The following is a 12,440-nucleotide window of genomic DNA, read 5'->3' as shown; positions in this document are numbered from 1 at the left end:
TCCATGTGTTTAGTATAAATAAAAGCCACTTGGCTACTTTGCGCAGGATTTTACACGGAGCTTGAAGTGATACCAACGTCTGTTTGTGTTACTTGGAGAGATAAATGAGCGCGCTTTCCCGGCATTATATAAGAGAGCTTTTTGTGCTTTTAAGCGCAAAGAAATTATATGCTTATAGGGAGAAGTTTAGATTTTCCCTGACATTAATGGCGAGCCAGGTAGGAGGCCAACAGATCTTTTAAATTCAGCGGACCTCGAGGGGGAAGAGACCTCCAGAACCAGAACCAGCAAAGGCCGGCCTATGATAAGACAACCATTCTTCAAGTTTTTTGAACATTTTTGCTGTTCTGTGTTTGGGATCTTGATTCTCTGTCCGCTGTATGAGGTAAGATCTGCCAGGCAAAGAACCTTATGTTTTTGTTTTTTTGTCGCTCTCTGTATAATGACGGGACTTTTATTGTAGGTTATACTTTTGTCATTGTAAGTAGGTCTATTATTTGGGGAAGCACCTATATTTAAATCCTCTATAGGTCCCATTTAATACAAACCTAAAGTGAATGTTGTGTATGACTGAGCAGGCTGTGTAATTGTATGTTGTGTATGACTGAGAAGGCTGTGTAATTGTATGCTGTGTGATATGTTTGTGATGTATATGAGAAATAGAAATGGATGAATTGTGATTTTTACCTTTGTATGGGACCAAGTCACATGTCCCCATAAGTGTAAAAATATTTTTAAAGGGTTTGGTTTTAAGTTGAAATGCCTGTCGCATATCCAAGTGCCCATGTATTGTTGGGACATCACAATAGGGGCTGTTTACACCCTGTGGGGGGTCTCAGGTTTCTAGGTAATAACATGGGGGGAGTTTCTGTTGACTTTCTAACTCTCAGAGTTAGATATTGTGTTGTATTTGCGACAAGAGTGTATTGTTTAAGACTTTTTTCATGTTTTATGTAACTTTGGCGTTTTGGATATATTACATAATTGCATGGTTCGTGGGGTTTGAGTGGAGACATCAGTCCATCCTGAGTGTGGGTGTGTGTCTGCTGTTGTCCCTGTGCATTGTGTCTCATTGAGATGCTCATATTAGTTTAAAGGTACCCATATAGTGCCATCGGTTTGCGCAGGGCTCCACACGTGCATCGTATGCTCACGTCGGTCCCTGCCCTCGGGGAGCCCGCAGTCCGGGGTCCCCGGTTTGCATTCATGTACTAGGGCCAATTTTGGATGGAGGCCAATTGGCCTGCCAGCAAGTCTTTGGTGTGTGGGAGGAAACCCGAGTGCCCGGAGGAGACCCACGCAGGGAGGACATGCAGAGACCGGGCGGGTGGTGTCATGGTTGGAATTCAAGCCAGCTGCCCTTTTTGCTGCTGGGCGGGGGTGCTAACCACTACACCACTGTGCCACCCAATATTGTTTAGTTAAATATGCCTATATTTCAGTATAGGCCCTAATTGACATAGCCTAAAGTGTTTGTCTAGGGAAAAGTGTTAATATTGGTGACTCAATTGGTGTTTAAATTGTATAGTCAGTTTTTGTAGGAAGAAATCCTGGTTTGTCTTGTCATTTGTTAATGTCGGCCATTTTTCTGTAGTCCGGGTTTCATTCACCATTTTGCCGTGGACCATTTTTCAATTGCTGCAACTGCCTTTTTGTTTCTGCTGATTTTAGTCTCGAGCGAAATATCTCTGGTTTTGTACTGAATTCCAGTTCCAGTAGAATCATTTAGTTTTTATTCCAGTTGTTTTAAAGAAGTTTATGTTTCTAGTGAAGAAATCTAGATTTTGGCAGGATCAACAACTAAATTTCATGTGTTAATGGTGCCATTTTTTTGTGGCTGCCGTGGAAGGAAAAAGAACTCCTTCAGCCATCTTTTTGCAGGAGTTTCAGTTTTTGGCTTTTTGTTACACTGTTGTGTGGTATTTCCGTCAAAACTTTTGGTTTTCCTAGGGGATATGTGAGTCAAGGGGGATTCCCTCCCATTTGCAATATGGGGGCTTATTCCAACCACTCCGGGACAAAGAGTTTTTATCTGTTGATGTTAGCCATAGATTTTTCTAATGTCTTGATAGACAAAATATGAAGCTATTTGAGGCTTCCCCTCCCCCTCCCTCTTCCTACTCAGGTATGCAACAGGAAGTTGGTGGGAGGGGCTTGGCATCTTTTGACTTGTGTTTGGAAAGACAAAATCATTTTTATTTTTAAATTAAATGAAGGTTTATACTGTAATACAGTTTTGGGTAGAGAGCAAACAGGAGGCATCCAAGTTATTGTAATATCTAGGTACAGACGGAAGCCATAAGATTGTTTTTGTTTTGAATAGCGAAGGATTTCATGGTGTTTTTGTAGTTGTCGGACGAACACGTTTAGAGGGCTGTATATCGTGAGACTGGTCGGGCCGTGTATAATAGTCGGAATTCCAGTTCGTGATTGTATTAGCATAAACGTGAGGAGTAGTACGCTAACAGCCCCGCTCAGGCCGTGTAGAATAATCGGAATGCGGGGGTCGATTATGGTGATAAAGGCGCAAACCATAATCGCTCCGAAAATAAAGCGCAGGGTTCTCTGGACGCAGAGTTCGCCAAAAAAAGCGATTTGAATCGTCATGGGCAATAGGTCGTCCATGCACCCCAGTCAGACAGCTACATAATACATGAAATCTGAGTTCTGAGGAAAAGGCCATTAAACCCCAGAAAGATTGACATAGGTGGTCCAAGGATACTATTTTGGGTATCCCTCTGGAGTTGATGTAGCGCGACTGCGGCTTCAGAAATCTGTAATGTTGAGTGAGTTGATGGATGCGTAGTATACATTTGTGTGATTAAAAATACACAGGCCTGTTTTTGAACTTTGTGTGGCTGGTCCATGCAAAGATTTTGAAATGCTCTCGTGCCTTTCAAATTGTATTCTTTTTTTATCGCTAAAAGAGCGAAGGCAGCATTCCATCTGGTCATTTTTGTTTTTATTTTTCATTTTCGTTTTTGGGAACTATGAAATATCTCCCCCACATTTGTATCTAAATGTTTTTCTTTGTCTCATTGTTTGTATTTGGTAACAAGATGTTTGAACCTCCCGTGACAGCCCTCTTGCATGTCGCGGCTGTTGTATTTTAGGAAAAAAAAAACACAAAAAAACGTGAAAGTAAGATTTACAGAGGGTTTAGTTATTATCGGTTTTGTGGAATGTCAGTGACAATTTACCAATGTACACGAATGTTGTATTGTTTACCATTCTTTGAAGGATAGAGTAATAACCTTTGTTTATAAGTATCTTTTCAGGTCCAAAGAGTTTCTGGAAGTGTGTGTACAGGTGTATAAGAAGGTAAAAGTATCATAGGCTATTTCACTGTTTTATTCTGCACCATTCTAAACCCTGCATGTCTTCCTCCAGTTTGTAATGAGGAGGGAAGAAAAGGGGGGATGAGAGTGGTGAGAATAACACATTTTCAAACCAATAATACTAACCGCTCTAATTCTAACCAAGTTTGTGCCAAGACTGTCTTTCTTTGATGGAATTTGAATCAGCAAGCAGCAGTCTGGTGAAGGAGGCTCCCATCCCAGATGCTAAGAACCTTTTTGTCACTGGTTCCAGGTATTACACCCCGGATGGTAAGCCACGCACAGGTTATGCAGTGACCACAGTCCTGATGTCTGGGTTATTGTCATATGAGGTTTGTTTGAAGGTCAACCAAAAACAGAATTGTACTTTCCTCATTAGCTGTCAACTACATTCTCAGCTGATGCGGTGGGTGCAATCACTGTAACATGAACTTCAAAAGGTCCACCACAGGGTTCACGAGTCCATCCTGGACCCTGACACAATAACCAGTTTACATTCTTCCCAACCAGGTGACTGGGTCATTGTAAAGAAGCTTGAGGGATGAGACCACGCCAGACACTGCAAGAAGCGGATCAACCACAAAAGAGTAGAGGAGTATCTTTGTTCATTTATATTTTTTTGTTTAATAAATTTTGGCAAGGGTAACGATGAAAAGCATCCCAACTAGCTAAGAAAGAGAACAGGACACATGGTCGAGTCTACTAGTGCCCCAGCGATGACGGCGGTACATGCTACGTGACATTCATATTGGTGTGAAGAGTTTTGACAGACTAGTAAAATCCAAACAGACACCTGTCAAAAGAACTTAACAGAACATTCATAGAGGGTAAAATTAATTATAATTTTAACAATAGCTCTGGTTCTTGCCAGCTTTGGTATCGGGATAACTAGGTAGCCCACAAGTGTGCTACAACTGAAGTTTGGTATTAATGCGGATCTACAGCTTATAAGGTAATTTCCCGTAAGGCAAGAGGTTCATGTGTGCTGATGAAACTCGTCCCAGCATCTTATGTCGTGGCCGATCGTGAGGATCTGATGGCGCGAGAGAAGGTAAGAATGGCAGGGACAGCTGGAAGGGAATTGCTTGTACATGGTGGGGGCTTGAGCTTATGAAACGCTTGAACAATTTCTCATCCATTGAGGATGGGATGTTTCATGTAACGGTTGAAGCTACAAGGAAGTTCCCACAGTCCAAGGGGGTTTCTGGGAATTCATAAGTAAAGATTGTTATATCTGGATCAGGGATAGTAGTGACAAAGTTCAGGCCCATATGGATAAGGTTTAGATCCCTACAAGGCAAAGCCAGAGCTATAGCTGGTGAAGGTTGGAATCCTTTTAAGGGTTTGGGAAACTTGGGGGATTTTTTATTTTCCATCGGATCATGGTTGAAGGAAGTAGGGGTATATATACTCATGTTGTTTTTATTTCTATTCCTTCTATATGTCGTGATGAGGTGTTCCTGTTGCCTGATTGGACGCGTGACCAGAGCCAGAGCAGATGACCACATCTTCCTCACCGAGATGAGACGCCCCGAAGCCCAGCCCACGTACGAGACACAGAGGATCCCAGATCGACCGGCGATTACTACAGCTCACCATGTCGTGTCCTCCTTATAAGTCATTCCTCCTGAAGAATAGAATCTACAAGTCAAGCCGCATTTTCCTTTTTTATGGACTCATATGGACTGTAAGGACTGATACATTTCCAGGTGTAAGAAGAAGATCAAGATTCATCGAGGGACACATGGGAGGATATGACAAAGAGGAGGAGCTGTTGTGGAAAATTTTATTTATGTATATTGTCAGATGCCCCCCAGTGTCTGTTTTGCTGCAATACTCTCATTTGAGGGTATTCGCACATACAGATGCTGGTGGAAGACCATTGGATGCGGAAACCTTCCCGTGGACACGGCGGATCTGTTTACCTTTTTAAGGATGTCTGTTTATGTCTCTCCAAGGAACTGGCCACTCCATGGCGACTGCATTTCAACTCCTAAGTAAACAAGTTTGCGTACCTTGGGAACCATAGTATAACCATACAATATTATGGCCCACTGGGCCATGGTATAGTACGGCTCGCATCACTGGTAGCAGTGGGAATGTGCACACGGCTGTGTTCAAAGCCATGTGCTTGCTGCATGGTTTTGCACACCACCGTCTGCACTCGTCACTACTGCTTTTATATTTGATTATATGCATGTGTGTCATTGGTTCTTTTGAATGAATACAAGTGTCTGATTGGCTGATTCTGAAGTCAGCAGCCTCTTTTGTTATCCATGTGTTTAGTATAAATAAAAGCCACTTGGCTACTTTGCGCAGGATTTTACACGGAGCTTGAAGTGATACCAACGTCTGTTTGTGTTACTTGGAGAGATAAATGAGCGCGCTTTCCCGGCATTATATAAGAGAGCTTTTTGTGCTTTTAAGCGCAAAGAAATTATATGCTTATAGGGAGAAGTTTAGATTTTCCCTGACAGTCTTGAAAAAAATAAAATAAAAATTTAACAGTCTCGTTTATTGAATATATACAGTGGTACATACAAGGGTTGGTCTTAGCTAGCTCCACTTTTATATTTGGCGCATTTCAAAGTGACATGTCAAAGTGGCGCATTTAGGACTACCTGAATTGGGTACATGAGCCACTGTCAGAACCAATCCAAAAGTGTAGCAAATGCTTCATGAATTTGATGCTATACATTAACTAGAGGGATTAAGGCCAGGAAAGTGGCATAGCAACTTTATTGAACTGAATCCCCCCATTGTAGTTTAATGTTATTATAAAGTACCTTTCCTTTTTCTCTTTCAATAGTTTTTTAATAAACAAATCTTATAAAATATGAGATTACTTTTTCACGAGGGTGTGCTTAATTAGCTTTCCTTTTTCAATCTGCAGCAGCTGTATTTTTCTGTAAAATTCAATGCAATATGGCTACCTGGAGGACTTATGTACACAGTTGGTGTATAGAACTTCACCAGATTTGTCATTTCCTGCTTGTGTAATTGGCTCACTTATTTTCCCAGACACAAGATACAAGTCAGATTTTAGACATCCCAGGCAACAAAAATTCCATTTGGCAAGATGCTCCCAAATGGTTAATCACTTCTAAAAGGGATGCAGACTCTGCAACTTTCCTCATTAGAACACTGCAAGTTCACCAACTGATTAATAATGAAAAAGGCACTCCTTTTCAGATTCACTGTGCACACAACAGCTATTTCTTCAGGACAATAAAAGGTAGGACTCAAGGTTTGTTAAAATCCTTGCAATGCACAATGCTCACCCAGTAGAGATTGTTTTTTTTTTTTTTTCTCAGCAAAAGTGGAGGTACTCTTTATAATGGCTTTCTTATGTGCATACATTTTTGGCTGTGATAATTTCAATAGTAGTAATGTTAAATGTGCAATGTTCTATGGGAATTTTTAGTCAAATAAAGAATAGAAAACTTTAATATGCATAAACAAAAAGGAGCATAACGAGAAAAAATGTAAAATGTTTAAATATATAGTATAAATAAATAAAGCAGCGTGCCATAATAAGAGAGCAAATTTCAGAGTTTCCTAACAAACAGAAAAACAAACTTAGCCTTCACGATCCCCATGGGGCTGTGATGTTGTTTAGCTCTTAAACTACAATTTCCAGATGTGTCTCTGACTGGACTACTGCAATAATAAACATGGTATGAGCCCACATTAAATGTCAACTGGCAACGGATTCCTAGGCATTCAAACAAATTTGAAGCTTTACTTGCATATGCCAAGAAACCTGGAACACTACCATTTTTGTCAGGGTTTTGGAATAAAATGTATTTGCACAACTATGCCTTAATACAGTCTCTTATAACAGGGAAATAAAAAAATGCAGATCAATAAAAGGTTTTTTTTGGTATACATTTAGTTAAATGTTTTTAAAAAGTACAGCCGCCAGCATGCATTTCAATGTATGCCTTAAATGTGCCACAAGAGTATTTACTGCATACACATTAGATACAATCTAAAGCAGGGTTGTCAAACTCCATATCCTCATAGGCCGCATCAGGATAGCTGACCTCAAAGGTCCGGCTGTGTGCTAGGAGTGCACTAGGTACAGCATGTAGGGTTTAGGGGTGTGTTACGTACAGAGTGCAGAGTTCAGGGTTATGTTATGTACAGAGTTTAGGAGTGCGCTACGTACAGAGTGCAGATTTCAGGAGTGTGCTGTATACAAATGCAGGGTTCAGGGGTGTGCCCAGTAGCGGGCTGGACAGTGCACTGGTGTCTTATGCCAGCACAAAAATGCAAAAATCCTATGCACCAGGGGCTAAATGCCTAGCCTGCATAAGGACTTATGGTAAGAGAGTTAAAAATAAACCGAAACTCACTTCACTAAAACACTGAGAAGTAAAGCATGTTGTTACTTAAGCCAACCATACATGGTGCAAGCTTATTTCCTGCAACCATGGGTTGCAGGAAAGAGTTTTTCACAATTTCCACATCAACACAAACATCACAATTTCCCCATCAACAAGCTTATTTCCTGCAACCATGGGTTGCAGGAAAGAGTTTTTCACAATTTCCCCATCAACACAAATATTGCTGACAGGGGAATCCCTCCTGCCGAGCTATTGTCTGCTCCCTGTGGGGGGGGGAGCAGGGGAAGCTGTCCCAGCCGGGAGAAGACAGTGATTATTGCTAGCAGCTGTAGCAGCTGCTAGCGATAAACGTAAGAGAATATGGTAGGCTGGTTGTACCAAGTTGATTGATCAAATGGGTAAATTCAGCCTGCCCATTAACTGTTCGCATCTCGGCCGGTTCCTGATGAACCTGCCGAGATTCAAACAGTGTATGGCTGGCCTAAGAGATTTACTGTACAGATTTTATTATACTCAGTTTAAGCCAAAAAACTTACCCCTAAATAATTAACCAGATAGGCACTGCCATGCCTGCAACAGGGTATTGGCAATGCTTTGACCTAGGCACTCTGATATGTCTCTTGAAATGGAGCGCTGTCCAGGAACGAAAGGACCTTGACACCAGGTCTGCTCTTGCAGGGGTTTTCAGCATTACACTTTGACAAACAATATTTTGGCCTCCTGGCTATTTGGTGTGCCCAGACTAAAAACTTTCCTCTCAGGTCTTAGCCTGTTTGAGCGCTGTCTCTCTCAGGGCAATGCAGTTTGGTCAAGGCACCTTTATACAGTATAAGGCCAGGACACGCACACTCCTTGTGTGTCTGTACTTATATGCTACTCCCTGCAGCGCGTCCCACTGGCTGTAAAGCCGATTCCATTTGTGAAACAATACCCACCTGACAATTAGTCTCACACTTGTTTAGAGACCCTCTACAAAATGAACTATTCTCTATCCAATCATGTGCATCTTTACACAGTGACAGAGCATGTTAAAAGATACTTAAATTTTAGTGGATTAACCACTTCAGCCCCGGAAGGATTTACCACCTTAACCACTTAAATACCAGACACTTTCGCCCCTTCCTGCCCAGGACAATTCTAAGCTTTCAGCGCTGTCGCACTTTGAATGACAATTGGGCGGTCATGCTACACTGTATCCAAACTAAATGGGCACCGAAAGGCGGCACTGGTATGCACCACTGATGGGCACTGACGGGCAGCACTGATAGACACTAATAGCACTGATGATGAGGTACTGACAGGTGTTACTGATGGGCACTGATTGGCACTGTGGTGGGCACTAATTGGCACTGATAGGTGTTCCTGATGGGGCACCGACTGGCAGCTGATGGGCACTGATTGGTATTGTTGGTGGCATATCTGATGGGGCTGTGCTGATAATCAATTTGCGTATTATCTGCACCGATCCTCCTTCTGACAGGGAGAGCTGTCGGTCAGCTCTCCCTGTCAGCGTGAACCGAGGAAAGCCCTTTACCGGCACTTCTTGGTTCACACTGTGATTGGTCACAGCTGATCACGTGGTAAGGAGCCTCCGTCAGAGGCTCCTTAACAAGATCGGAGATGCGGTGTGTCAGAGTGAAACACAGCACCAATGATCCCCGCGCTGCGCGCCCCGGCATGTTGTCCTGCTGGACGTCATATGGCGCCCAGTCAGGATAACTGAACCACCGCCCGTCATTCTGCTATAGGCCAGGCGGGAAGTGGTTAAAAGACCATGCCATTTTTTGCGATACGGCACTGCGTCACTTTGACAACTGCGCGGTCATGCGACGCTGTACCCCAAAAAATTGATTTCCTTTTTCTCCCACAAATAGAGCTTTCTTTTGGTGGCATTTGATCACCTCTGTGTTTTGTTTTTTGCGTTATAAACAAAAAAGAGACTGTCAATTTTGAAAAAAAAAAATATATATATATTTTTAACTTTTTGCTATAAAACATATCCAATAATAAAAAAAAAGTAAAAAAAAAATAATTTATTCATCAGTTTAGGCCAATATGTTCTTCTACATATTCTTGGTAAAAAAAAAAAAAAAAAAAAAAAAAAAATATCGCAATAAGTGTATATTGATTGGTTTGCGCAAAAGTTATAGCATCTACAAAATAGAGGATAGATTTATGCCATTTGTATTATTATTACTTTTTTACTAGTAATGGTGGCGATCAGCGATTTTTATCTGAACTGTGACAATGGGGCGGACAGATCAGATACTTTTCACCCTTTTTTGGGACCATTGACATTATTGCAGTGATCAGAGTTAAAATATCCACTGATCACTGTATAAAGGACACTGGCAGGGAAGGGGTTATCACTAAGGGGCGAGCAAGGGGTTAAGTGTGTCCTAGGGAGGTGTTTCTAACTGTGGGGGGAGTGAACTGGGAGTACAGAGAGATCACTGTTCCTGATCACTAGGAGCAGACGATCTCACTGTACTCTCCTGTCAGAATGGGGATCCGCTTTGTTTACATTGGCAGATCTCCATTCTGCCTCGGAGGAGCGATCACGGGTGGCCGGCGGACATCGTACAGGTACAGGTACATCGTTTTGTGCAATAGGGTCGCCCTGCCGCAGTATCTATGCAGTGGGCGGTCCTTAAGTGGTTAATAGTGGTCTATATTAAAAAGGACTCTCAGTATCACCACTGTTTAATATGGTGTAGAAGAGGTGTGTGCATCTCAAGAGTGGCAGAACAAAATTTAAAATATTTTGTCAGGTAAAACAGTTCAAATGTATCTATTTTAGCTGTGTATTGAGCTGGATGTCTACTTCAAATCACCACAATGTGGATCCATGTACAGAAGCAGATTAGATGGCATCAAATCCTTCCAGCGTCATGAAATTACTAGAACTATACGCAAAACTTTTTTTTTTCATTTTGGGTAGAGTAAGAGAGGGATAGAACCCCTGCTGGATTTTTTTTTTCACCATGTGTCTCATTGCAGAGATTTCCTTCACTTCCTGTCCCACATCCAAACAGGAAGTGAGAGGAAATCACTACAAATTAAGTGAATCCCATGGGGACCTCCAGGTAACTAGAACTAGTATCCCCAGTGGAAGATTTCCCCTCTATTAAGGTTCTGGGGACAACCCAAAATTTGCGGTTTTCTTTAACTTTCACTTTAAATGCTAATGGTGAACAGGACAAATAGAGAGGGGGAATCTATCTAACAGGGGCACAAACAACAATAACAACTTACAAGTGTTCTAATCCCTCTGTATTCTATCCAAAACGAAAAAAAAAAAGGTTTTGCCTTTAATTATATGATAAAGGTTTATACTATATGTGGATCACAGTGCCTTTTTTAAACCTTTTAGTCTTTACTGCTTGTTTTCTGCAACCTATTTAGTATATCTGCACACTACATAAAAAAGAAAGGCAACAGACTGACACTATGGCATATATTGTTATTGTACAGCATAGTGCAATGCTATGGAGGTTACCTCAGATACACTGAATATTATTTCTGGTGCTGTTATACCATTTTTCTTGGCTGCTTTCCTTATTATATCTTCAGCTTCTGTAATTCTGCCTTGAGATAGCAGCCATCGAGGTGACTCTGGGATAATCCTGCAACAAAATGTTAAATGAGGTGAAGCAACGTTATGTAAAATCACACACAGTACGTCATAAGATCGATGCCGAGGCTCACAACCCATACACAAACCTGCGGGTAGGTCAAGAACGTTCAAAGTTGTGCCAAAAAAGAAAAGGTTCTTTTGGTGCAAGGTTAGGTTTTTAACCAACCACCAGAGAGATCTCCCTGCCAGTTCTACCAACTTTATTCTTAGCCACCTGGTAGTCGGGGATTCACCCTCCTACCTTTGTATGTTCCAGCCCCGTTCCATTCTCCATAATATAAAACACATTAGAAATCCCAGGAACAGGATCAAGGGCAGAAATCCAACCAATATAATTTCTGTGATATATGAGGATCTACCTGGTGGTTGAACACTGAACAAAAACAAAAAACACCAGCTTCAGGTAGACTGGCTCCAAGCAAAATGTTGTTCCGATGATCAACAAGCAAGAAGTTAAGAACTTAAAAGAAATTGGTTGTCAGTGCATGATTCTTACTTCATACATGTTGTACATGAGGTTTGCAACACTACTTTAAAAGCTCCAATATTACTACTTAGGGCTGAAAGACAACCATAAACTTGAAGCGGCTATCCTGTCCTCAATAAGAACACATTCAGATGTACATCTTGGTAATGGTAGTAAGACTGGACATAGATCGCAGCATCTAGGATTGTCAAAGACACCTTTTCCAAAACTTTGCATAAAGAAAAATACTAAACCCTGGGCTGGACTTTTCCATCCAATGGTGTGAGCAGAAAACAAACACACTCCTATATGCCAGTTCTACACGTGGATGTCCTTTTATATTGCTTTTTGTAAGCAGATGGAATAACAGGCTACTGCCACCCACAAAATCAGCACCAATTTATGACTTTCTGATTCTGATTCTAATATCTATCTTCACACAAAAACAGGGGATGCAAGAACAAAGATGAACACACACAAAAACACATTATATATAAAAATATTATATGTGTGTGTGTATATATATTATATATATATTATATTTATATATATATATATATGGCAGTCACTGCTTTCTACTCGGAGCAGACCGAGAAAACAATGATCAGCAGTCATGTGAGCACTCTACTGCAGTATACTGCTGAGTGTAT

General features: G+C 41.3%; 1 protein-coding gene across 2 annotated transcripts in view; it reads right to left on the bottom strand.

Moving 5' to 3' along the window:
* The window catches only part of LOC141132374 (organic cation/carnitine transporter 2-like), a 104,998-nt gene that overhangs the window by 21,409 nt on the left and 71,149 nt on the right, over positions 1 to 12,440 (bottom strand). For both annotated transcript variants that reach the window (XM_073620682.1, XM_073620681.1), the window contains one exon: positions 11,187 to 11,313. In XM_073620682.1, coding sequence (XP_073476783.1) covers positions 11,187 to 11,313 — 127 coding nt within the window. The remainder of the gene's footprint in view (positions 1 to 11,186; positions 11,314 to 12,440) is intronic.

This window comes from Aquarana catesbeiana, linkage group LG03 (genome assembly GCF_042186555.1).
Source record: "Aquarana catesbeiana isolate 2022-GZ linkage group LG03, ASM4218655v1, whole genome shotgun sequence".
Taxonomy (NCBI): Eukaryota; Metazoa; Chordata; class Amphibia; order Anura; family Ranidae; genus Aquarana; species Aquarana catesbeiana.
This window is presented reverse-complemented; position numbering and strand designations above follow the sequence as displayed.